At 43.4% G+C, this 26,819-nt stretch overlaps 1 protein-coding gene across 2 annotated transcripts; it reads left to right on the top strand.

The window, feature by feature from the left end:
- The first annotated feature begins 1,470 nt into the window (after positions 1-1,470).
- On the top strand, positions 1,471-26,504 carry GNL2 (G protein nucleolar 2). Of its 2 annotated transcripts, XM_079131330.1 has the most exons (16): positions 1,471-1,652; positions 3,139-3,223; positions 4,277-4,371; positions 6,115-6,254; positions 8,791-8,975; positions 11,919-11,985; positions 13,036-13,194; positions 13,751-13,864; positions 17,598-17,726; positions 18,949-19,053; positions 20,030-20,188; positions 20,389-20,502; positions 24,004-24,458; positions 24,896-24,975; positions 25,522-25,607; positions 26,228-26,504. In XM_079131330.1, exons 1-16 carry the CDS (start codon positions 1,589-1,591, stop codon positions 26,378-26,380), a joined length of 2,190 nt encoding a protein of 729 aa, XP_078987456.1. In that variant the 5' UTR covers positions 1,471-1,588; the 3' UTR covers positions 26,381-26,504. The 2 variants fall into 2 exon arrangements, with proteins under 2 accessions (XP_078987456.1, XP_078987457.1); XM_079131331.1 differs by lacking the exon at positions 1,471-1,652 and having other exon boundaries at positions 3,199-3,223; positions 4,255-4,371.
- Positions 26,505-26,819: the final 315 nt, after the last annotated feature.

Genomic DNA, 26,819 nt, shown 5'->3' with positions numbered 1-26,819 from the left:
GGACTTAGACCACTGTTGCTCTAGAAATAATATCTGGGGCTTTTTTTCAGATTCAGAGAACTATTCAATCACCGCCCCCTCAATTAGAACGCCTCACTTTATAACAAGTTGCTTGTGTTTGTGGAATGAGTTGAGCTGCAGAAAGCCCTCCTTCCTTCTACTGAACCATCTCTTCTCTGGCCAATCCCAAGGTGCAGTGATGGGGCAATTTGAGGTAGCAAAACAGAGGGTTGCATTCTTGGTTGAAACTTTGGCTTTGAGAGACAGTTTATTTATTTATTTATTTTTGAGGACATAGTGAACAAATTTACAAAGTCCCTGCCCTCAAGAAGTTTACATTGTAATTTTGGGAATGAATCCAATTAACTTGTACATAAGATAATTTCAGCTAGAGATAAGCATTATGAAGTAAATAAAATAAAGTAACTGAATAACTGTGGAACAATGGAGGTGGTTGATTTACCCAGATTAGACAGGAACACTTCTCCCAATGGGAAGGGCTGCAGGATAAAAAGTTCTATTTGAATTACAGGTGACAAATAAATTCTTAGTGTAAGTATGTCCCAGCTATACCGGGATATACTTATACTAAGAAACTTATTCTTTATGTAAAATTCAAATTTAAATGGCATCCTGTATTTTTATTTGCTAGTTCTTGCAACCCTACCAGTAGAATTAAATGATCAGAAGGAACCAGCTACGGGAAAGATTCAGGAAAACAGTGATCCAGGTAGAGGAAGCATCTGCCATAAATGTCCGAGGGCGCTACAAATAAGGTCATGTCACAGAATTCTGTAGGGATGCCGTGGATTTTGAATCCATGAATTAACGCCCTGTCCCATGTTAAAATATCAGACCGTTAGAGTTGTTTTGTGGTGCTTGGATTGAACTCAGGGTCTCTGTGCCACAACCCTAGAGCTACATCTCCAGCCTAGAGTTTTAAGGAAGAGGATCAGGCCAGTTCTGAGTTCTGATTGACGTTTAGCAGCTGTGTGGTCGCCCACTGTTGGAAAGGTTTAGAGGATAATTAAGCTTGTGTTGGCTTGAGAAGACACCATTTTTGGGGGGCAGTAGTGGGAGCTGAACCCAGGGATACTCTACCACTGAGATGCATCCCCTGCCCTTTTCTATTTTGAGACAGTCTTGCTAAGGTGCTGAGGCTGGCCTCGAACTTGCAATCCTCCTGCCTCAGTCTCCCGAGTCGTTCCGATTATAGGCGTGCACCACCCCGCCGGACGAGAAGAGCCTTCTTTATTCGGGGGTGGACCCCACTAGGAGTTCTGGGCCCGACTCCTAGGGTAACTAGGTGGTTGCTACGGCGGGGCAGCTTGGCGGTTGCTAGGGTGGGAGCGGGCGGCGGCCCCACGCAGCGCGAGGTCCCAGCAGCCGGGCGGCGGGGACTGGGAGTGCGGTGGCGCGCGCCGCGCGTTCGCAGGAAGTCGCGCCGTGAACGGCGGGGCGCGAGCGGAAGTGACGTATTCCCGCGCTGGTGGTCCTGCGTGGTTCAGGCGCGTTCCCTCGGCAGGCCTAGGAAGCTCTGCGCTCATTTACCGTCGTCGGCCAGAACCGTCCCGGTCCCGTCGGCAAGATGGTGAAACCCAAGTTCAAAGGACGGAGCACCATCAACCCCTCCAAGGCCAGCACAAACCCGGGTACGGGCTGCGGGGCTCGGCGAGGGTGGAGCTTGGAGGAAACGTGGGGGAGGCCCGGAGGGGAGGAGGGCTCCCGAGTGGCCTTGCTGGGAGTGACCTCCAGTCGAGGGGCTCCTGGGCCTGAGAAGGGAGAAAGCGACCAGCGTGTGCGGTGGTTTCTAACTTGGGGACACCGAGAAGGCTTGACAGCTTGCAGGCCTGGCAGGCCGAGCTGTCGTCACCTGGTTTAAAGGCCGGGAAAAGCGAACACTCGGGCCTCTGGCAGCTTGGGGTTCTCTCCAGTTGTGAAGTGCAGATAAAGTGGTGCAGGGCGACGCGGTGGGCTTTTCACACCAGACCACCCTCCCCTCCCACCTTAGCTTTGACCATTAAGATGAGAACGGGCCCGTGGATTCATCCTGGCCGGTAAAAATGCCTAGGAAACCCTAGAGAGAGATGAATATGATCATCTCAATACAGGTGTTTTTGGAGATGAGTATAAATTTTGGCAAGGTTCCACCTACAAGGTGAACAAGATAAGCTTCGGGAGTGGGGGAGTCCCTTGCATTCCAGTTTAATTAAACTTTGTTTTTAAATATGATTAACAGTTTTTGACGTCTCAGCACAGGTCGAATGTTTTCCCCAGATGAATGATTAATTAACCTAGTTTGTGGATACTGGAATCTCAGAATGTTAAGCCCCCCAAACGCCCTCAGAGGTCATGATTTTATTGGTGAAGGGTCCGAACCAAAATAGAGATCATGGCTTGTCTTAGTGGCCACACTTAGTACTGTCCCCAGTCCTGTGATGACATGCTGTTTTTTACTGCATCAAGAGCAGGTGACTTGAAGTGCTCCTTAGGCGAGATGCTGAGCTAGTATTACCTTGCTTATGGCATTCTCTTTCTGAGGTGGAAGGAAGGATTCCGACTTATTTTGCTACTGGTTAAACTAAAATTAATAATTTTTTAAATGGGAAGTCAAGAAACTGGAGCATTAAGAACACTTACATATTAAAATTGTAGTGTCCATGGTGCCGTGCATGTGTCAGGCACCCAGTATTTGTTAAACTGAGACACAGATAGGTGTCTTGTGGGTCAGAGCACAGCTTATGATCTGGTTTTCGCTTTGCTGCTTAGTAGCTGTGTAACTTTGGGCCAGGTGTGTGACCCTTGTGCCTTGATTTCTTGACCTGCAACAAGGACATATCTCTATGTGATTATTGTATGGATTAAGTGAGATGATGACTGAAATATGGGTAGCTCAGTGTCATAATTAGAGCTAAAATATTAGCTATTATTATATATAATCCCATCGAAGATCAAAGATTGGATCCATTTTTTTCGTACCTTGTAGCTTCAAGTAATAATTTATTGGCGCAACATATGGAGAATATAGAGATTTTGTGGTGTAGTTTGTACAGTATGGGTGAGCTACTTGGTGCATTTTAAGCAGTAACCATACTTGCTGGTTATCAATAGTGTACTGTCTACTTCTCCCATTCCTAGATCGAGTACAGGGAGCTGGAGGCCAAAACATGAGGGACCGTGCCACCATCCGCCGCCTGAATATGTACAGGCAAAAGGAGCGCAGGTGAGGACTGGGCACGGTCATCCTTCCCCCTTTTCTTCCTACCCTCGGCTTGTAGCTGAGATCTGTTAAGTCTTTGGTGTTCCCAGCCTCACTTTCCCCAAACTGGAGTAGTGTATTTTCTTTTTTTGGTGCTGGGGATCGAATCCAGGGCCTTGTGCTCACTCTACCGACTGAGCTATCTCCCCAGCCCCTGAGTAGTGTATTTTCAAATACCACTTCTATATGAGTGTCGTTAAGATAAGTCATTCATTTTTAGTTAAACACATGGGTTAGTGGATGGTGGAATGTGATTGTTTCACAGTACTCCCAACAGGTGACAGGTGTCTTGCTCTTCACAGCCCTGGTCTCCACGAAGAGCATGTTAAATCTCAGAATTAAATATCCATCAGATAGAAATACAAAGTATATAGTTATGAAAACTGCCAGAAAAGTTGTTTTTAAGCATCAGGCTTTAGATCACAACATTGTGGCACTTGGAAACTCATCCCAACTCAGTTCTGCTGAGGCAGCCTCCACCCTGGGGACTTGCTGAGTGTGGCATTTTGCTAGCTGGTCTTAATTTGTTTGGTAATTAGATTCTTCATCTGTTCTAAAAGATGTGTCTAAAACACAAACGTCAATGAACTTAATCTGCCTTAGTCACCTACTTTGCAGTTTGTTTTAGAATTTTGAGTTCCAGGATAAATCACCCTCTACTTAAAATTCATTTAAACCAGGCTTCAAATAATTACCAAAAAACTCAAATATGTGATTTTTTTTTTTTTTTTGAAAAAGCAAACAAACAGTAAACGAATTTTTAAACATAGCATTGTTACTCATCTTGCAGAAATCATTATGTACTCTGTTGCAAGAGGTTAAATGACTTTTAGGCAATCTGTTTCAAATGTAGAAGTACTTTTTGTTTACTGAAATCTGTACTGCATGATCATTTAAAACCAAAAAAAGAAAAGAAGAAAAAAAAAGTTCTTTTGATGGAAAGCGTATTCTGTAAACCAAGCCTTGCTGTTGCCTTTCTTCTGTCGTCAAACCAGATCTGTTATTTCCTCAATTTAGGAACAGTCGTGGTAAAGTGATTAAGCCTCTGCAGTATCAGTCAACAGTAGCTTCTGGTACAGTGGCACGAGTAGAGCCAAATATTAAATGGTTTGGTGAGTACTGTCCCTTGTTATTTTGTGCTGCAGAATGAATGTTGTATGGGAAAGACTAGAATGTTTAAATGTCCAAAAGGCATTTTAAGTGTCTAAAAGGAGTTTTTGGTGAGTGAAACTCAAAGGTTGTGCGAGGAAGGGATAAGAAGTACCCGTAATGGAAGGGGTGCTGAGAAAAGTGGTGGATTTCTTACATCTCTTTTTGAAGAGAGCGTGTCATTCTCAATTGTAAGCAGTTAAAATGATCCTTAATGACTAGCATTCACAGGTCTTGGGACTCTTACCTTTTAATTTCTGGTTGCCTGGAGTGATTACTGTTTGAAAGGTGGCCTTGCAGATGTGTTGGTGCTGCTAACTCCCAGAGTGGATCTTGCTATTGGTGCTTCCAGGGGTGAATAGAGTATCTCCTGTCACAGGGACATTGGGGCGTCTTCCTTTTGCCTTGCAGGCTTTCCTGTGGCCACTGGTAAGGTGTGTGATGGTCATCGTTTACCTGGTGTTTAGATTCCTTGCTCGTGAGCAGATGACAGTGACTTTTGAATATCTTTTACACTTTTTGGTGAGATACCCCTTAAGAACTGCAGCACAGAAAAGTGTTAAAAAGGGAATGAGCTCAGTGCTACAGTGCTTGCCTAGCATGTGCAAGGCCCTGGGTTCAATCCCAGTACTCCAAAAAAAAAAAAAAAAAGGAGAGAGAGGGAGAGGAAGAGATATATGTCAAAGAAGACTCTGTAGTGGGGCATTTAGCATGGCAGGTGGGTACTGGGACTCTAGATCCAGAGTGGCTGAGTTTGGAATCACGTTCTGCCATTTGTGTGACTTTGGTTAAGTTGTTAAGTCCATTTATTTCTTCTGTAAAATGAGAATAAGCCTATAATCCCAGGAACCCAGGAGGCTGAGGTAAGAGGATCACAAGTTTGAGGCCAGCCTGGGCAACTTAGCAAGATTCTGTCTAAAAACTAGAATAAAAGGAACTGGGGATGTAGCTCAGAGGTGGAGTGCTTCTGGGTTCACTCCCCAGGACTGCAAAAAAAAAGAGAGAGTAAAAATAGTACCAACTCATAAATCTGTTGTGGCACTTAAATTAATAAATACTATAAAGTGCTTGGAATAGTGCCTAACAAATAGGGAGTGTTGTATACGCACTTGTATCAACAGTGCCTTGATGTTTTGAATTTATTCTGGAGCTGTGGTTTAATTGAGTACTTTGTTCAGCATCTCTCACTTAAGGTGTTCTCCAGGGTGTGTTTTAGGGCTTCATTTTGTTCTCTTTGGTGGATTTAATGATTAATAGTTCCTTCAAGTCCTCATAATGATAAAAATTGTAACTGTGACTATTGAGTGTCTAAGCTTCAAGGTTCTTGGTCTGTACCAACTGACCAGCTGTGATTGGCTCCAGATTTCTTTGCCAGGATGAGGAAGTGGAACATTTGTCAAATCTTAGTTCCATACGGTGATGTTTATTTTTCAGTTTCATTCAGTCAGGAAATTGGGAAACTGTTAAAACCCGTTGTTTGTCTGGGTGGGTGGATTAGTTCAGTTGTATGAGTGCAGGAAAGGCAGTTTCTTGGTTTTTTCCTCCACCTCTCAGGCTTGAAAATGGCTGTGAGGGTTGGGTTTCTAGGTGCTTGGGTGGGTGAAAGTAACTTAACATCATGCCTCTCATTGTGCCAGTGGGAGGAAGGATGCAGAAGTAACACTAAGTTGTTTATTAAATGGCAACATTATTTATTTGTAAAACAGGAAACACACGTGTGATTAAGCAGTCATCATTACAAAAATTTCAAGAGGAAATGGATACAGTTATGAAGGATCCATACAAAGTTGTCATGAAGCAAAGCAAGTTACCAATGTCTCTTCTCCATGACCGAATCCAGCCTCATGTAAGATGTAGGGTATCTTTGGTGATGGAATTCCTTGGGCAAACTCCATGCAGATAACCTGTCTAACATATTTGTCTTTGGCTTTATTAACTTTGAACTTTCTGAGACTTCTCCGTTCACATTCATTAGGGTCTTTGCTTTTAGTATGAATCAAGTTTTGTGAGGAATATGCAGTCGTGTAGTGAGTCAAAACACAGGTTTTGGAGCAAGACCTGAATCCTAATCTGTACTCTGTCCCCTCCTGTACTCTTAGTTAGGTTTCTCTGTCAGCCTTAACTTACTTTTTCAGTATACAAACTTGTCTTAAGTGGTAGTTCCGTCAGACTGGGGGAAAATGTAGAATTAGGACTGAGTTGGAAGGAGACCTTTGGTGTTGCTTGCTTCTCAGCTTTTGTGAGGCCCCTGGAAATGCTTTTCAGCTGTGGGAAAGGGTGCCCTTCAAACTGGCTGTTGATGGCTGGAGTCTGAAGTACAGGAAGGACAATCTGGCTCGAGTGGGATGAGTGTCACGTGGAACACAGACATCTCCTAACTTTGGCCTGCACGTTTTTACTTGCATTGAATAATAATTCCCAGAAACATAGCCGGTACATATGCTCCAGTTCCAGTCTAAGGAGGGGAGGAAAACATTGACATGCATACATGGATTAAGCAGTTCAAAGAAAAGTGTTTACTTGCAGAACAAAATAAAAACCAAGGCCTGGTTATTGCCTCGGGTCAATTAGGTTTTGTTTTATGATGGACTAAAAGAATGGCACCTATTAGTGGAGTGGCTGTTTTCTTTCAGGGAAACACATGAGTGCAATTCATGAACCACAGACAAGTTGCTCATTTCCCTTGTTCTCTTTGTCTGTTCTCCCTAAAGCCATCTTCTAACCAGCTATCGAATCTGTTTATGGGAAGACGGAGAGGTTCTATTACAGATTTATTGGTTGTTGCTCATTCCAGTTGCTCAGTGCTCCTAAAGTCCAGTACTTAAATATCTGACATGTAGGATGAAGGGTCTGCATTTGGACCAGTCGACTTGGATTTTGGTGCAGGAAAATTCTTAGAGCATTCAGTAGGTTTTCTACTTTGACCTTGAAAGCCCTTACCTATTTTATTTTAGTGTGGTATCTATGTGCTTATGAGATCTCATTCGGTTCATTATAGTTAAATCAGGTGTACTTTTAACGTTTGCACATTCAGATTCAGCTATATGCGTATTAGAATTACTGTATTTCTGACTGGGTCAGTTAGTAATTACTGATAATCCCAGCTGCTGTGGAGGCTGAGGCAGGAGGATCACAAGTTCCAGACTAGCCTTAGCAGTGTAGCATGACACAGCCTCAATAGAAAACTAAGAATTAAATAGGGCTGGGATGTAGCTCAGTGGTAAAGTGCCCTGGGTTCATTTACCTACACCAGAAAGAATTAACTATATTTCTGTAGCAATACAGTAAAAATGATGCAACTTACTTGACACATGTACTTTAATAAGTACAATGTAGTAGGCTTGTAGACACTATTTTATAAACTATTTTACATTCAGTGACTTTAGAACCTAGTTCCTATGCAAAATATGATTCTTCTGTTTGGGGATGTTCCCCAAACAAGTAAACTTAAGAGGTGGGTTAGAGAAGCCAAGCAAGTGGTAGTAATTTAAAGATTTTAGAGGTTGGAAGGGGAGGTCAGTTAAAGTTACTCTATCATCCTGAAGTTTGGAGCTTGTACTGAGGGGAGGAGAGTGATTTTATTTTGTTTTTTAAAGGTGGTTCTCTGTCAGCTCTCAACATTCTGTTACGTGATAGATCTAACTCAATCTTTGACTTTTATCCTGCTTCAAGAATTCCTGTGCCTGTAACTCCTTTACCGCACATCAAGTTCTAGTTAGTATCAGGTTCCTTTTATCACATCTAAAGTATTATTTTGGACTTTTGCTAGATGTTTTTCATCTAAAGACTTTCCATGTGCATTTAATAAAAATGTTACCTAAATTAGGGAAAATGTTATCTGAAACTAAAATGCATCTTACAAAACAAGTGATTCCTTTTAGCCATGAAATAAATTAACTTCCAAGAAAAGGTTGGCATTTACAGTTGGTTTAAAAAAAAACACAAATTTGAGTATGATTGTCCTTGACAAAATCTGTGCATTTGGCAAACTTTATGCACTCATTTGAAAACTAAAAAAATAATCAGAAAAGATAAGTTAATTTTCTTCATTGTAGCCTTAATTACATTTGACTAAACTTTATGATAAATGAAATAAAGCAGAGTTTTGGCAAATCATAACACAACTCTTCATATTTGCTTTACTTTATTACTTTGTATTTCTCCAAAGAAGCTCACAGAACTTCAGAAAAGAACAAGTGTTTGTGCTATTTAAATAAGCATTTCTGATTTGAAACTAGACCAAATCCACATTCACTTCAGTTTCAGTGTGGGTTGAGCTCTGGAGAAATAAAAGCAGAAAACTTTCTTCAGGTTGGCTTTTAAATTTTTGCTTTTCCTTAGTGCTTTCCTTAGTTTTACCTCTAATTCTCCTTTCCCTTTAGAACTCAAAGGTGCACATTCTTGATACTGAAAGTTTTGAAACTACCTTTGGCCCTAAGTCTCAGAGGAAGCGGCCAAACTTGTTTGCAAGCGATATGCAGTCTCTTATAGAAAATGCTGAAATGTCCACGGAGAGCTACGACCAGGGCAAGGATCGTGATTTGGTAACTGAGGACACTGGTGTGAGGTATGCTTTCAGAGTTTGTGTGGGCCTCGTCATTTGCTCCTCTGCAACAAAATACCTTCCATATTTTGCCTATGTGAAGCATTGATGGAAAGTTCTCCTCTTCCCTTAGGCCAGGAATATTGGTGGGAATCAGGCCAGATGGAAAACTATTTAGGATGGCTTAATTTTCACAGATCTCTCTTCATCCCCCAAATAAAAATAATATTTTCTTCATCAATGTAATAGTAGTCTATCCCATCATAGACAAATTAGAAAATATAGTTAAGTCAAAAAATGCAACCACAACAACAAAAAATAAATCATGATCCCATTTCTTCAGTAAAAGCACTGTTAATACTTCATTAACTATCAGGGCTTATTGGTTTGAACCACTGAGTGTTCATAGTGGCCTGTGAGGTTTCTGTGACCCTCTGAAGATAATGTAGAAAATTTATGAACCTGCATAAAGTAGTGGAATTTTGTTTTGTTGTCATTTAGTTTTGTTTTGGGGAGGAAGAGAGAAATGGTCCATAATTCTCATCAAATTCACATAGGGGACCCATAATCCAAAGAAAGTTAAGAATCAGTCACTGATATATATATCCTTTTAGGTCTTTCTTACACTCATTTTTTTAATTTACAAATGTAATACCTTAAGTCTATTTTAATTTGCCTTTTATTTGTGTTTTCCTATGTTACTGAGAATATATTTTGCTGGATATGGTGGTGCACAACTAATCCCAGGCGCCCTGGAGGCTGAGGCAGGAGGATTGCAGCTTTGAAGCCAGCCTCAGCAACTTTTTGAGGCTGTAAGCAACCTAGTGAGATCTTGTCTCAGAATAAAAACTAAAAAGGGCTGGGGATGTGACTCAGTGGTTAAGCACCCTTGGGTTCAATCCCTGGTAAAAAAAACAAAAAAAAAAACAAAAAAAAAAAACAAAAAAAAAAGCACAAACAAAACCAAGACAGCCTCAGCAACTTATCGAGGCCCTAAGCAACTCAGTGAGACCCTATCTCTAAATAAAATACAAAAAAGAGCTGGGGATATGCTCAGTCATAAATTGCTCCTGGGTTCAATCCCTGGTACCACCTCCCCTGCCAAAAACAGAATGTATTTCCATGTCAGTCACCTACATGTGCTATCAGGGGTATTTTGTTGTGACCAGTCCCACTTGGACATTTGTGCTGTTTATGGTTCTGCCATATGGTAAACAACAAGAGGGAGAATAATCAATGTGGCTGAATCCTCTTCATCCTTAATTATTCCCCGAAGATAAATCCCTACAGGGCACATTATGGTATTGCAGTGTGTGCGCGCTTTTCGACTTTCGACAGGCCGCTGGCACGCTTACCAGGTTAGCTTCCCTTGAGAGGGTTAGCACTGCGGGCTCCCATTTTCCCTCGTGAGTCTCTCTAACAAGAGGGAGGTTTTGCCCTATTAGTAAAGGAGCATTGTCCGGTGACAGCAGCAGTGTGACCTCATTGTTGTCAGCCCACCATCCTTGGACCTCCTAGAGATAAAGTCAGGCCTTTTGAGGCCAAGCAAAAACAGGCATCAAGCTCATTTACAAGAATTATTTGAACTTTCTAGTTGGGTTTACGTCATCATCTTCTGATTAGATTTTTTTTTCCTCTGTACAGTAGGTAATGGGGAAAGACAAAACTATTTTTGTTTTGTTTCCTTGGGTAAATGTCTTTGAGTCCAGTAAATAAACAGATTCTTAAAAATGTCACTTATCAAAAAAATGTCCTTACTTTACATGGGATCTATGAAGTATAATAGATGGTGGTTCAGGTCCTGCCAATGACATTGCATAATTCTGTGCCATTTAGCGTCATTACAGCAATATGGGTTTTTTCCCGACATAAATTTTTATTTGTGGTGAAATATACATAAAGTTTACCATTTTAAGCTAGGTGTGGTGTCACATACCTTTAATCCCAGTGACTTTAGGAGGCTCAGGCAAAAGGATCTCAAGTTTGAGGCCAGCCTCAGCAACTTAGCAAGGCCTTGAGCAACTTAGTAAGATCCTGTCTCCAAATAAAAAAGGTCTGGGGTGTGGCTCAGTGGTAAAGCGCCCCTGGGCTCAATCCCTAGTACCAATGTAAGTTCACAGCTCAACGGCTTCCTGGTCATGTACGTTGTACAGCCATCACCACTGCCCACCTCCAGAGCTTCATCACTCGGAAACCATGTGCCCATTTAATGCTAATCCCTGTTCCCTCCTGCCCCAGCCCCCGTTACCTGCCATTGTGTTCTGTCCTTAAGTGTTTGACTCATCTAGATACCTGCCTCATGTAAGTGGAACCATGCAGTATTTGGCCTTTTGTGCCTGGCTTATTTCACTTAAGGCTTCAAGGTTTATCCATGTTGTAGCATGTGCCAGAATTTCTGTCCTTTTAAAGCTAGATATTATTCCATTCAGGTGTTTATAGTATTTTGTTTATCCATTCATCTGTTGATGGGCACTTGGGTATGGTTAGTTTTAAAATTCAGTTTGTGAGCTGGTCATAGAGGTGTACACCTGTAATCCCAGTGACTTGGGAGGCTGAGGCAGGAGGATTGTGAGTTCAAAGCCAGCCCCAGCAACTTAGGCCCAAAGCAACTTAACGAGACCCTATCTCTAAATACGATATAAAAAGGGCTGGGGATGTGGCTCAGTGATTGAGCATGTGTGGGTTCAATCCCCAGTGCAAATAAACAGACAAACAAAAAACTTAAAATTCAGTTTGCAGACTAGGGATGTGGCTCAGTGGTAGAGTGCTTGTTTGGCATGTACAAAGCCCTCTCTCTGTTCAATCCCCAGCACTGCCAAAAAAAAAAAAAATTTCTCTCTAAAATTGTTTTCGGTCCATCTCTACTGGTTTTGATGCCCCTTTCTCTGATATGTTGACTTTTCCTTAAAACACCCTTTTAATCTTGATAGCACTTCATTTGCTCATTTTGGGTGCTTTCTTATTTAGAAATGAAGCCCAAGAAGAGATCTACAAAAAGGGACAGTCCAAAAGAATATGGGGTGAACTCTACAAGGTAAGACTCTAACATTCTCACAAATGAGTGTTTCATTTGTGCTCTGATGAGCACAGATTTTGATATATTGAAGCTCTGTCGAAGTACAGACTCTGCTACCCATTCTGTCCTCCATCCCCCACAAAGAAACCAGGGATGTTGAAGCCAGGCACATTTTACCATTGTTCTAAGTAATTGGATTTTCTAAAGATTTCTTATAGAGTAAAAGCTACCTTATTTGCATTTGTCTATTTCCTGTGATATTTAGATTTCCTACCAAAATGGTGTTCTTATTTAGATTTATCTTACATGGTTAGAGCCACATGAGAAGTTTTAAGTTAGTCTAGCTGTCTTGTTTTATATCTGAGAACTCATGTCTGGAAAGGGTTAATACCCTACCCAACTTAACCAGCTTATTGGCAGAAGCCCTATCCAATCAATGCTTTTTAACTGGTTGAGGTGTTTTTGTTTGTTGTTGTTTTTAGCTGTAGATGGACACAATACCTTTATTTATTTATATGTGGTGCTGAAGATCGAATCCAGTGCCTCACACATGCTAGGCAAGCACTCTACCTCTGAACCACAACCAAAGCCCCTAACTGGTTGAATTTTAGTTTGTGTAATAATATTCTAGGAAGAAAGACCTTTAAGCATAATCCCCTAATTAAACAGTATCATAGTAAGAAACTAATACCATAAAGGTAAACTAAAGAATTTTATTTTCTAGAAAAATACACAAGACCCATAATACTAGAAACTTATAGAAGTTTAAGAAGTAATGGATTAAGTTTAATAATCTTTAGTAGTAATGAGATGAGATGGGTTTTATCCAAGCTGGCTTTCCTATTTGAAATTTGTTAAGTTTCAAATAGTAACAGGATGAAAAAACTTGAATTTTTTCATCACCTGTCCACATTTAAGCATCAGATTGAGATTGTCTAGTACCTGTTCTCCTTAACCAGACTGAGTCTTAGTTGTCTCTAAATTTTATTTCCTCGGGTTTCCTTAAATGGCATCCTCTTTCATTTTCTGTGTACTCTAGCAAACTGTTTCTGCCTCTTGAATTTGCAGGTGATAGATTCGTCAGATGTTGTCGTTCAGGTTCTTGATGCTAGAGATCCAATGGGCACCCGTTCCCCTCACATTGAGGCTTACTTGAAAAAGGAAAAGCCCTGGAAACATCTCATTTTTGTGCTTAACAAATGTGACCTTGTTCCAACCTGGGCCACAGTAAGTACAGCTACTGATACAACACAGACTCTCAAGGCCACTCAGCTCTTGTACACTGAGTTACCTGTTAACATGTCCATTTCACGGCTTCTAGGAGTTAAGGTGTTGCACTCTTGAGCACGTTTATAATTGCTGGAGTGTTCTTACTGAAAACAACCAAAGTGTGCTTCATTGATGGTGGGAAGCGGCTCCTTTGTCCTCTGGTCCTCTGTAATGGGACAGCTGCAGGGCCCCAGCAGGACAGGCAATTTTGTGCCCTTTCAGGAGCAGGCGGCAGCTGCTATAGCCACTGGCCTGCTCCACGTTGCATTCCATTAATTGCATTTAGTAGCAATGAAGGCATTTTTGGAATATTCTTTTGCGGTTATGAGACAAAATACAAAGCATTAAAACAATTATACTTGAAAGCACATTTCAAAGAATTATAACTAGCATTTTTCCTTAGGCAACAGTGTGTTTGAAACATAATTCAAACTGTAATTCAAGCTTCAATTCTTCCACATATTATAAATAAACAAGCTCCAATTTACCAGCTTGTTTTCTTCTTTCCCCTTAGAAACGGTGGGTTGCTGTCCTCTCCCAGGACTACCCTACACTTGCCTTCCATGCAAGTCTCACCAACCCCTTTGGCAAAGGAGCATTCATTCAGCTTCTGCGGCAGTTTGGAAAGGTATGGAGTCCTGATCTATTGCTCCAGGAGTTTGGTAGCTGGGAGTTTACGTGCAGATCATTGAAACTATGCACCAGAAGTTGTCAACTTCGCTTCCTTCTATGTGTTCTAGAGATGTAAAAATGTGTAGACCTGCGAAGTACGAGGGGTTCTGAAATGTTTTCTCACTCCACCTTTGCCCCTGTCCTGGACCAGTGCTGCTTCCCTTCCTGCCACATCCCTGGCCCATGGATGTCTTCCCTGCACTCTGTGCCCCCCTCAGGTCTGCAAGGCCCACCATGCTTCCTTCTCCCTCAGGGCCCGAGCACTTTCCTTCCCTTGGCCTGAAGAGGGTGCTGCCCACATTCAAGTCTCAGATGCCAGTCCTCACGGGTGCTCTGGGACCAGAACACCCAGATGTTTCAAAACGCCATGCTCTTACCTGTACTTATGTATGTGTGTTTGATTAATTCTACTTGGTTTTTGACAAAAAACACTGTCATCTGTGCCACCCTTGCCCACTTCCCAGAAGGAAACACTTCCAAGGACTGTTGACCGTCATCTCTGGTATTTTTCTTCATGTTGTTAGTACATGCCTATCATTTGATTTCTTGACCTCCCCTAATTCTCTCCTGCTTTTCAATGCTTATTCATTTCCTACCCTGGAAAATAAGGATTAGATTTTTATTGGAGAGGATTTGTGTGTGTACACGTGTGCATGCGTGTGTGTGTGCTGTAGGTTGAACCCAGGGCTAAGCATATGACTGTCCCACTGAACCACACCTCCAGTAGGGACTAAGTTTCTTATAGTCACCCTCCCTCCGCACATACTTTCCTCCTCCTGCTTTTCCTGTACAGTTGGCCAGTGTTGGACCGCATCATTTTTCATGCAGTTTACGTTGTGCTGTGTGAAACACTAGTCATAGCTCCGTCACTCCACGATATGATCAGAATTCCTTTCTAATGAGAACCTTTCTTTTCTGTGGTGTTAATTTACTCTTTTATGTTTGTGTCTATCACTAATAGTCCAGCAGATGCTCTGGTACAGTGGGAACCTTGAGAGTGTCCACATGTGACAGGTGGTCTGCTTTGGTCCTCCCTGCTGTTGATGGGAACTGACTCTTCCTAGACCTGCTGCCATCTTCCTGGGATTTCCTTTCACTATCATCATGCCCGGGGCTCCTTCCTATATTGGACCACTTTTATTCTTGTCCAGTTTACTCCTTCTGGGTTTTTTTTTTTTTTTTTTTTTTTTTTTTTGGGTGTGGGTTGGGGTTACTGGAAATTGAACCCAGGGATGCACTGAGCCACATTCCCAGCCCTTTTTTTTTTTAATGTTTTATTTTGATACAGGGTCTCTCTGAGTTGCTAAGGCTGGCCTTGAACTTGGGATCCTTCTGCATCTGCCTCCCAAGTCACTAGGATTATAGGTGTGTGCCACTGTGCCCTGCTGATGGAATTTATTTTCTAAAAGTTACCTGAGAAGGGGTGCTTCACAGGAACTGGTTTTGGGTTTTTGTTTTTTTTTTTTTTTTTTTTTTTTTTTTTTTTTTTTTCAGTTTATTTTTGCCTTTGAGCCTGGTCTCGCTAAGTTGCCCAGGTTGCCCTTGAACTTGTGATCCTCTCGCCTTAACCTCCTGAGTGGTCTGATTACAGGAGTGTGTCACTGCCCTCGTCTTTAGAAGGAATGTCTCGAGAGACCTGGCATTCTGGAGAGACCTGTGTTCTACTGTCCCTGTGTTGAAGCACCGGTGCACTGCCTTCTGGCTTCCAGTGTTGATATTGAGAAGTCAGTGGCCATTCTGTCTCCTAATCCTTTGTGGCTGTAGTCTTTTTTAAGAAAATTCCTGTCCTAAAATTTCACAGCATTGTGTCTGAAGCTGGGTCTTTTATTGTTGAATAAGCGAGGCATTCCATGGGACTTCCAGTCTGCTGTTGTCCATTCTTTGAAATTTCCTTTTCGCCATATCCTTGGTCTGTTTTCTCATTCAGGAATTTGGTTTTTACCTCCTGGTTTAATTCCTGAATTTTCTTATCTTTTCTTGATTTTAGTACTTACATGATATTTTGCTCTATTTTCTGGTCAGTTTTCTTGTTCATTCAATTATTCTGTCACAGAATGTATTTTTACCTGTCACCCAGGGCCTTATACTTACAAGGCAAGGCAAGCACTCTACCAAGTGAGCTATCTTTCCAGCCCAGTTTTTAATCTTTTTAAAATTTTTTAGTTGTAGATGGACACAATACCTTTATTTTATTTATTCATTTATTTTTATGTGATGCTGAGGATCGAACCCAGGGCTGCACACATGCTAGGCAAGCACTCTACCACTGAGCCACACCCCCAGCCCTAAGTTTTTAATTTCTGAGAGCTCTTGCTTACCTCTTTTCCCTACCCCTTATCCATTGCTTCACAGATGTTCTCTCTTCTCTTCTCATCTCTGTCTCTTTCAGAGTGTTCATGATAGTAGTGTTTTGAAGTTTTCCTCCTTCCCAACATTGACTTTGTTAGCTCCAAGTTTCTTTGTTTTAGTGTCTTTTCTGCTAGAGTGACGTTTCAAATGGTTATTCTCAATTCTCCATATTTGAGAATAAGGTACTTTACTGGGTGTGGTGGTATGAGCCTTTAATCCCAGCTGCTCAAGAGCTGAGGCAGGAGGATGGCCTAAGCCTAGGAATTCAGGGTTGCTCTGGCAACATAGAAAGACCCTATCTAAAAGAATAAGGCACCAAAATATGTTTTTTTTTTTAACATGGGGCTTATTGAATGACGGATTTCACTGTGGGGTGATTGGATAGTGACCCAGATATTTTATTGTAGGACAACCTACAGATGTCACTGTTGATAGGTCTTTTTTTTCCCTTAGGATTGTCAGTATCCCCCAAAATGAGTCCAGTCTCCAGCCCTGGCAAGTGGTTAAACCTGGCTGCCAGCTGAGTATAGTGGTGCACACCTGTGATCCCAGCAATTTGGGAGGCTCAGGCAGGAGAATCACAAGTTCAAGGCCAAAGTGAGCAACTTAACAAGACCCTGTCTCAAAATAAAAAAGTTTAAAAAGAGCTAGGGCTGTAACTCAGTAATAGAACACCGATCAATCCCCAGTGCTGTGCTGCCTGGTTGTGCAAGCTCTCTGTAGGACTAGCAGGCAGGAGGTCCACTGTTTGATGCTTTTGACTTTCAGTACATAACTTGGAAAACAGCCTTTTGCTGCTGTTTTATCTAAAAGGGTCCATTTCAGGTCAGAAAATAAAACATTTTCAGACATGCACATTTTCAAAAATCAGGATTTCCTGGGGACCTGGGCTTCTGGTGGAATAGAGAAATCATGTGTCTATACTGAGGGAGGGTGGGCAAGGAGAGGCAGGGCCACTTGCCACTGGCCAGTTCTTTGGTTTTCAGTCCTGTTCTCAGAGGTACCCAACATTTAATTTCTAGACTTTTTGTGATTCCTTGAAATTATCATTCAATTTTTACAACCCCAGCCCATCTTCCTTTGTTTCTTGACCTACACACTGTTAACCTGTAAACATTCAAGGGTAATCTGGAGTGGATGCTGAGGAAATGACTCACCTCTGATTTGTTAGTAAGCATTTGTATCCTGCTCACTGAGGCTGTGTTGCTGGTGTATGTCTAGGCTTCAGCTCATGTTGTGTCCACAGGTTTGTGCTGTACTCTTCAGATCAGCAGATTAGCAGTTTGTCCCAAGGGCTTCTCATGAGTTGAATGTATGTGGTGTGTATTCCTTTTACACAGTTGCACACTGACAAGAAACAGATCAGCGTGGGGTTCATTGGCTACCCGAATGTTGGCAAGAGCTCTGTGATAAACACACTGCGCTCTAAGAAAGTTTGCAATGTGGCCCCCATTGCAGGTGAAACCAAGGTACGTCTGACTGGGGACTTGTGCATGTTTTATTTCTGTGGGGGGATGATTGTTCAGACATGGGGATTTCTCTCTCCCATCTCACTTTTTTCTTTGTTCTGGAGATCCAACCCAGGGCCTCGCACAGGCTCGGCAAGCATTCTTCCACTGAGCCACACCTCCAGCCCCTTCTCTGCTTCTCTTGAACGAAACCACCATTGGCAGTTTAATTTTCCAGATAATAATTTCAAATGTATTGGGGTTTTTTTGTTTCTTTTTTTTTTGTTTTCCATTTCAATAAAACCTAAGCAATTTACGCCACTGTGTGGCTTTGGTGTATTTTGGTAAGGCCATTCATATTTAAGCCTGTTTTAAATTGTCACATCAGCCTTTTACTTTGATAGACAAAACTAACCCAAGAAGATAGATTTCTTAACCCTGAGTTAAGAAGTAAAACTCCTGGCCGAACATGGTGGCACATACCTATAACCACAACAACTTGGGGAGCTGAGCCAGGAGGATCACAAATTTGAGGCCAGACCCAGCAACCTTGTACGACATTGTCTCAAAAATAAATGGTGGTACACTCCTGTAATTCAGTGACTAAGAAGGCTGAGGCAGGAGGATTGCAAGTTTGAGACCAGATCAAAAACATAGTGAGGCCCTGAGCAACTGAGGGAGACGGTGTCTGAAAATAAAAATAGAAAGGGCTGGGGATGTGGCTGACTGGTTGAGTACCCTTGGGTTCAATTCCTGATACCAAAACATTTTAAAAAGTGGGGGACTTGGAGATGTAACTTGGTGGTAGAGCATCCTTGGATTCAGTCATCAGTACCACACACATCAAAAACAAAACAGAAAACAGAAAAAAAGAAAACTGCACCTTCTGGTAGAATCTGAGAGATCTGAGAGTTGGGGGCCAGGGAACACTGAGTGTTTGGGGATTAGCATGGTTTTGTTTAGAGGCAAAGAGGTAAACAGTACTCTGCTTCCAAGATCACTTTTAAAACCCAGAGAACAGTTCACTGGTGTTACTGTGTAATACTAAATGAAAATCCTCCCTCAGTGTGATTTTTGCACTCTTAGCTGTTGGAAGAATCCTGGGTGTGGCCCAAGCAGGAGGGAGGCACGTGCTTTGCTTTGACTCCTCCCTTCATTCTGGGCTTCGGCAGCACCAGCAGCACAGTTGTGTGAAGTTCAAGTCTGAGTGTTTGACTGAGGGAGGTCTGTTTTCTTACTGCAGGTCTGGCAGTACATTACCTTGATGCGTCGCATATTCCTGATTGACTGTCCGGGTGTGGTTTACCCCTCTGAGGACTCGGAGACAGACATTGTGCTGAAAGGAGTTGTGAGTATCTGATCCCAAAGCCTCTGTTCTTTTTGGGGAGTGTTCTTAGGGAACTCTGGAAACCTTTGCTCTCTTCCTGTTCACAAGGCAGTTTGGGTGAGCCTGTCTAACTACACTTGAGGCACATGATGCTGAACAGGGCAGCCTCTCTCTCCACTTCGGCCTGCTGAGGAGTTAGTGAAACCTTGGGCATATCTGGTCAGTATCATCTATCTGTAGCGAAGTTTGTAGTTTACACACAGGATCCAAAGGGAAGCAGAGCCTATTTATGTTGAGTGATAATTCATCTTCTTGGGTTTATGGGTTGAGTCATGTTGGAACCCAGTCATTTCCTCCCTTGTTTCTGAATACAATCGAAAACTTTGAAGATTCCCTTTGACCTTAACCATGCATCCTGTGCACATTCTTTTCTTCCATTCTTAAAATGATACCATTATTTTCATGTTCTGGGATTGGCAGGCTTTTAACCATTGCTGCAAATGGGTAACATGAAGCATTCCAAAGTCAAACTGCTTGTGGAAGCCACACAGTTCATTTGTGGTGAACTGGGAAAAACGCTGAGTTCTGGGCTCCAGGCTCTGGTAGCTCTCAGTGGTGCTGTCTGCTGCCAGCCATGTTCAGCTACCTCAGAGACAGGCTCCTTCCAGGTTCCACTGGCCTGTGACATTGAAATCTACTTCGTGTTACGAAGAACACTGGAAACTTCCCTACTTTGTGGTAGATTTTTTTTGGGCTGGGGGTACTGGGGCTTGAACTTAGGAGCACTCACTACTGAGCCACATCCGCATCCCTATTTTGTATTTTATTTACAGAGAGGGTCTCATTGAGTTGCTTAGCACCTCACTATTGCTGAGGCTGGCTTTGAATTCAGGATCCTCTTGCTTCAGCCTCCCCAGCTGCTGGGATTACAGGCGTGCGCCACCATGGTGGGCTTTTTGGTAGAATTTACAAGCAAGAGATTTCTATTCACATCTAGGTTCAAGTTGAAAAAATTAAGACTCCTGAAGACCACATTGGTGCTGTCCTGGAGCGAGCAAAGCAGGAATATATCAGCAAGACATACAAGATTGATTCTTGGGAGAATGCTGAGGACTTCCTTGAGAAGCTAGCTTTTCGCACTGGGAAGTTACTGAAGGTGAGCCAGGGACTGAGAGAATCTGGACTGGTATATACTATAGATGTGTGTTTGCGGGTGGACTATTGTGTGTACATCGTGTGAGCAGTGTGAAACTTACCAAGTAAGTGGTGGGGACAGCTGCAATAGCTGAAGTGCCCCCAAAGTGGGAGGTGGCTTTGTTCTCTGAATTTAATTGGGAATCATTCCTGACATTTCAGGGTGGAGAGCCTGACTTGCGGACCGTGGGTAAGATGGTTCTCAATGACTGGCAGAGGGGCCGGATTCCTTTCTTCGTTAAACCGCCTAATGCAGAGCCGCCAGCTGCCCCCCAGGTAAGAACAGGGTGAACCCAGCTCTTGGAAAACATGGTTGTCTCCTCTCATGTGTGACTTCTGGTTGCCCCTCAGTGGAGCATCTTCTTCCTTTGTGGTAGATATCGCAGCTACAGTGTCTCATTCCAGTGTGCCACTACCATAACATACATACATTTATTTGCTTATTTGAGACAGGGTCTGGCTAAGTTGCTGAGGCTTGTCTCTAACTTGTGGTCTTCTGCCTCAGTCTCCTCACTGCCGGGATTACAGGCATGCATCACTGTGCCAGGCCCATGACTATTGAAGGTAATCAGAGACTAATAAGCAAAAATAAAATAGGAGACCAAGCTTAAATACCAACTGGCAGGGCCTTAGGAAAAGAGGGCTCATTAAATGTAATGGAGCTTCTGGTACCTTGGTCTTTTCTTTTGTATGAGGAATGGAGGCACTGCTAAGATTCTTTTTGTTCAACAGACATTTGTTAGAACCAAACATGTGCTGCGTGCATTGTGCACACTTGTAGTCCCACCTATTTGAGAGGTTGAGGCAGGATTGCAAATTGGAGGCCAGCCTCAACAAATTAGTGAGACCCTACGCAACTTAGTGAGAGCCTGTCTCAAAATGTAAAAATAAACCAGGTGTGATGGCTCATGCCTGCAATCCCAGTGGCTTGGAAGGCTGAGGCAGGAGAATTACAAGTTCAAAGCCAGCCTCAGCAACTCAGCAAGACCCTGTCTCTAAATAACATGTTAAAAAGAGCTGGAGATGTGGTGCCCCTGAGTTCAGTCCCCCAAAAATAAATAAAATAAAAAGAACTGGGATGTGGCTTGGTGTTAAGTCCCCCTGGGCAAAACCAAATAAAAAACCAACGAACCAACCATGTGCCAGGCACAGGGAAGAAAAGAGTGAGAAACAGCCCTTGCCCCCAAGAGGATCACAGTCAGATGAAAGAGGAGAGCAGGAGAGGTGGTGCTCATGGACCTCAGACTTCTAGTCTGAGGCGTGGAGCTTCCAACCTGCGTCAGGAAACTGCCTGACTCCCTTACCTGCCTGGGTGGTAAGCTGCCTCAAGGCTCAGGCTCTTGGGTTTTCTAGTTCTAGGGCCTGTTTCAGACTCAGCCAAGTCTCCTGACGTGGTGACTTCAAGTTTTGCTTCCGTTTGGGTCCTTATAGCTCTGGTTTCTCTTAGGATACCATTTTCAGAGTTGTAGCTGTAGCTAGATAATACCAGTTGAATTTTCCCCCAAATTTTCAAACTTAGAATGTCTGAAGTGATGTTAATGAATTTTTCTCCTTCTCTCCCCTACCACACACATACACACACACACAAATCTGTGGAAAACGCTTCCTCTCCCTCTTTGTATATTAGGTCATTCATTTGTTGAGACCTTCATTCAGCAGCCATGTGTGGAGCATCTGCTGTGTGCTCGGCCCTCTGGGTACTGGAGATGCTGCAGTGAATAGTGGGCAGGGCCCTGATGTGTCCCCAAGTGTGCGTCATTTTTCCATACCAGTTCTGCAGTTCTCCCGCACCACTTGTGTGTCCAGCAATTTAATAGGATTCTTATACTAACTCTTGGAATTAGTGTGGACCCCACAGGTTGAGGGCTCTGTCCCACAGGCTGTTCCCATTTCAACTGCTGGGATTCTGGGCAACTCTCACTTAGGTCCTACTGACTACAAATTTAGGAGTTCTAAGATTTGATAATTTGCTAGAACAAAACAACTTAGGAAAGTGCTTGATTTATGACTACCAGTTTATTCCAAATGATGGAGGCCAGGAACAGCGAAGTGAAAAAGGTGCCTAGAGTAGGGACGGAAAGAACAGGGCGCTTCCCAGCGCTCCCCAACCTGCGGGCTTGTCCAGCCTGGAAGCCTCTGAGCCCCATCATGGAAGAATGGTTATGGGGCTTCATTACATAGACACAACCAATTAAATCAGTGGCCATGGGTGATTGAGCTCCAGCTCCCTCTCCTTCCTCAGAGGTTGGGGTGGGGCTGAAGGTCATGCCTTTGTCTTTCTGGTGACTAGCCTCCATTCTGAAGCTACCTAGGAATCACGCCATAAGTTAATCTTAAACTCAGGTGTGGTGGAGAGGGGCTTTTGAACAGCAGAAGGGAACCCCTCGCCCTCAGGAAATGCCAAGATTTTTAGGAGCTCTGTACCAAAAACTGGGCAAAGACTAAATACATAGGTTTTATATAGGGAGACAGATAGCAAACAGCTAAGTATCTGATGCCAGGAAGTGTCCCATGCTGCGAGGAAAACTCAGCCAGGGTGAGGTGCCGAGGCAGGCAGAGGAGGCCTCTTGCAGTAGGGGAGCTTGGGGAAGGCCTCTGAGGAAGTGGCTTTGTAGCAGTGAACTTCATGAATCAGGGCTGGGTCATTTGAGTGTTGTGTGGGAGGAAAATGTTCCAGGCGAGGGGAGCAGCACAGCCAGAGCCCCTGAAAGGGGGTGTGCTTGGCCAGTCCAGAGTGCTGGAGAGAAGTGGCTGGCTGGGGTGTGGAGGGCAAGGAGGCTGGTGTCACAGAAGCACTGGGGGTTGAGTTTGAACCAGCTGGAAGTCTGTGAGCCTCTGTGGAAACACTGGAATTATCTTAGTCCTTCTTTACTATGTAGTCATTAAGTTTAGGTAATTAGTAAACATAATTCTTAGGAACTGTTTTGCTGGGGCTGGGGGTATAGCTCGGTGGTAGAGTGCTTGCCTAGCATGCAGAAGGTCCTGGGTTCAATCTCTAACCCAGCCAAAAAAAACCAAAATTATTATGTCCTCCTTTACTGTGATTCTCTTTTCTTTTTCTCTGTTAGTGATGCAGAAACCTCTTGAACCTGAAAGCTAAAAGTGGCCTAACTAAGAAAATACAGTTTTCCTTGATTTTATGAATTCCTGACATATTTAGTACTTTATTACTCATTCACTTTTTTTTTTTTAATTGGTGCTGAATTGAACGTAGGACTTGGTGCATGCTAGGCAAGCACTCCACCACTGAGCTGCCAGCCCTACCCACCTGCTCTTCTTTGGGATATCACTTGAGTTCTAGGAACATGTCATTTTTCCAGCATTCCTGAACTCAAATTGCTCATTTCTTCTTTAAGATGCCTCCTCCTCACATGCCTCTCCTGGTCCTGCTCGCCCTTCAGCTTGACTTTCATCTCCATATGGTGGTGTGTGCCTATCTCAGCAGCTCCACGTTCACCACAGCACTCTCAGGGAGGGTCTAGGGAATCTCACCGGTCTATACCAAATGATCGATTGGTTTTCCTGGTTCAGTTCTGTTATAGTTGGTGCATCTTTTGGATCTGCATATCCATTCCTTTGATCCTTAGTTTCTGGACATACATTACATTATACATTAGAATAGGTTAGGAATGTGACGCAAATGTAGGCATTTTCTGTACTTTCTCTTGGTCCTAAGAAGTTGGCTGCTCATTCAAGAGCGAGGTGTGAGCTCGGACATTCACTTACTTTTCTGATTCTGTTTGTCTCCCTGCTGCTGCCCCTTCTTGGCCTCAACAGCTTCCACCCTCCTCATCTTTGGAAATTGCCACAGAAACAACCCAGAACAACCCAGAAGAGGAAACCACAGAAACTGTAGGTGAAGGGTCAGAATCTGTCCTTGAGGAAAAAAAAGAAGAGGACAGTCCCTGCAATGCTAGCTCAGAGATGCAGCAGATCCTCACACGGGTTCGCCAGAACTTTGGCAAAATCAACGTAGTGCCCCAGTTTTCTGGGGATGATCTGGTTCCTGTTGAGGTGTCAGATATTGAAGAAGAGTTGGAGAGCTTGTCTGCTGAGGAGGAGCAGGAAGAGGAGCAGCCAGGGGAGGAGGACGAGGCTGAGTCTTACCAGGAGTCCCTGGAGGAGCCAGGGGGAAGCGACACGAAAGCAGTGATTAAAGCCCTGGATGAGAAGATTGCAAGATACCAGAAGTTTTTAAACAAAGCCAAGGCTAAAAAGTTTTCGGCCGTCAGGTAATATTTTCACCATTTCACAAATTGAAGTTTGTTCCTTTCCCCAAAACTTGCCACAAGTCCAGGAGAGGGACTTGTGGTTTTGGTGTTAGGATTGAACTCAGGGCCTTGGGTATGCTAGGCAAACGTTCTGCCAAGGAGCTGACACACCCCTGTCCTGGCAGTACTGTGGGAGGGAGATGGCGGGGTGTCACTTACCGTTTTAAAAAAGTGACCGTGTAGATTTTGTCATATTCAGCTCCCTGAAGTTTGAGGAGCTTAGTTATCCAGTATTTTAGAAAAGCCCGAGGAACCCCACAAGCTTCTCCGCTGGTGATAACCATGTAAATAGGAGTGGAGTTTCTTTATTTCAGAGGGTGGCAGGTCTCCAAGCCACCCTGCTGCGGGTGGTTGAGAGTAGTGTTGGGACGCTTCATTACTTTGCTTTTCTGTTTCAGAATATCCAAGGGGTTAAGTGAAATGGTTTTTGCAAAACCTGAAGAACAGAGAAAATCATCTAAAGAAGAAAATGATACAGGTGAAGATACATATTTAAATGTGATTTACCTCTTTAGAATTTTGGGAAACCTAAGTTGAACTTCCATATTACCTCTACACTGGCGTCCACACGGATGCTTACCCTCTCTGGCAGATGACCCTGGTTCCCATGCTATTTAGCATACCAACTGGGTTATCTGCTTTTTAATGTACACGTTTGTCAGGATTAAATTGGCAATTCAGGAATCATCTTCCTAAGAAGGGTACGATGTTAGTCTTAGAATCTTATGAGTCCACAAATTGGAGCAGGGCACATTACATGCATTTGTTCTTGATTCCTTTTGACTGACAGCTTCCACATTGGAAGTGTTTATGTGACATGAAAGCAGTGCTGCTGTAGTCTGGGTCTGTCCTGACCTGGCGCCCTCCTGCCTAGCCTCACCCTCTGTTACTCTCTGCTGTGCTCACCTGCTCCATCCACCTGGCCATCTTTCTCCTCGCCACCATGGAATTCTTGGGCAAATTTTGAAAATTCCTGATTTTGTTTTTTTTTTCCTCTTGTATTTTATGTATCGTTTGTATCCAGCACCTACTAGAAAGGGAAGGAAGCGGAAGGCTCAGAGGGAAGAGGAACGTTCAAGTAAAACTCCGAGGACACTCACATCTAAGGAAGTAAGTGCTTTAGTTCCTAAGACCCAGGTGTAGAAAGTAGGGAGAAGTGCAGTTCTCAAGATGCATGTTGTGAAACAAATGTGGATCTAGAGCTGAATCCCAGTCCTCAGTGACCTGGGTGAAGGCACTTAAATAGCGTCAAGAGGTGGATGGATGGAGGTGTAAGTCCACAGAGTATGTTCCCAGAGTTCCTGGATACTGTCTTCTACTTTGTGGCCTACCATTTTTAGAAGAGTTGGGGGGTTTTGTGTGGTCTCTGGGAGACATCCCAAGGAGCAGAGCTGGCTAGGCAGGCAGATCACTGACTTCCCATGAGAACAGCTTTGTGACCGAGCTCTGAGCTTGTGGAGTTGGAGCAGGCCCTCCAGGGAGGAGAACAGTTTTTCAGGAATGCTGCAGAAAGGATTCAAGCGGTGGTGGGGCCGGGGGGGGGGGGGGGGGGGGGGGGGCGGTTGCTGGACCAAACATGGATCTGTAACCCGGGGGAAGAAGGAGTCGCAGTCCGTGGGGTGGAGCTCTCCCTAGCCCTGTTTCACTCGACGCACGGGAAGTGGAGTGGTGAGAGGCAGGCTCTGTTTCATGACTTCCAGTGTTTGACTGGGTTTTTTGTTGTTTTGCAGCGAAGGCGAGCAGCACGGCAGCAACAATCCAGAAAAGTTGGTGTGCGCTACTACGAAACACACAACGTGAAGAACAGGAACAGGAACAAAAAGAAGACCAGTGACTCAGAGGGACAGAAGCGCAGACACAAAAAATTCAGACATAAGCAGTAACATGTAAAAAATCGTTTATTAAATTATGTTATACAAAAAAATACAATTAGAAATTGTCATTTTCTTCATGCCCACTTGGCATGTCTAAGGCCACAGTGCACATCTGAGGCTTGACTGCCGAAGCCGTTCACCAGTGCTGGTGGAAATAAAGTCCCCAGCCCTCAGAGTTCCACCAAGTCCATTGACTTCTCAGACACCTGAGTCAGCTCTAAGTTCCTCCAGAGCGTAACTCCGGTTATGTATGTGTGCTGAAATGGGATATGAGAGCCACAGAATGCAGAGTGGTATTTCCTTTATACTGCCAAGGAGGAGTGTGGGAAGAAGCATATAGAGCTGTAGAGTACTTCAAGGATGTTGGTGTACCTGGCTAGACTTTAAAATATGAAGAGAAAGCTTTGGCAACGTTTGTCCCTCATTGAGTGAAGTAGACCCATTTAGA

Source organism: Sciurus vulgaris (assembly GCF_902686455.1).
Source record: "Sciurus vulgaris genome assembly, chromosome: 1".
Lineage (NCBI taxonomy): Eukaryota > Metazoa > Chordata > Mammalia > Rodentia > Sciuridae > Sciurus > Sciurus vulgaris.
The sequence above is the reverse complement of the archived record's forward strand: the minus strand, read 5'-3'. Positions and strand labels throughout refer to the sequence as shown.

What these genes read in the sequence shown, in the direction of transcription:
- GNL2 (XM_079131330.1), top strand. Translation starts at nt 1,589, where the DNA reads ATGGTGAAACCCAAGTTCAAAGGACGGAGCACCATCAACCCCTCCAAG. An exon ending in ACATTGTGCTGAAAGGAGTT is followed by an intron (nt 19,054 to 20,029) that starts GTGAGTATCTGA and finishes ATTCACATCTAG; the next exon opens with GTTCAAGTTGAAAAAATTAA. An exon ending in GGACACTCACATCTAAGGAA is followed by an intron (nt 25,608 to 26,227) that starts GTAAGTGCTTTA and finishes GTTGTTTTGCAG; the next exon opens with CGAAGGCGAGCAGCACGGCA.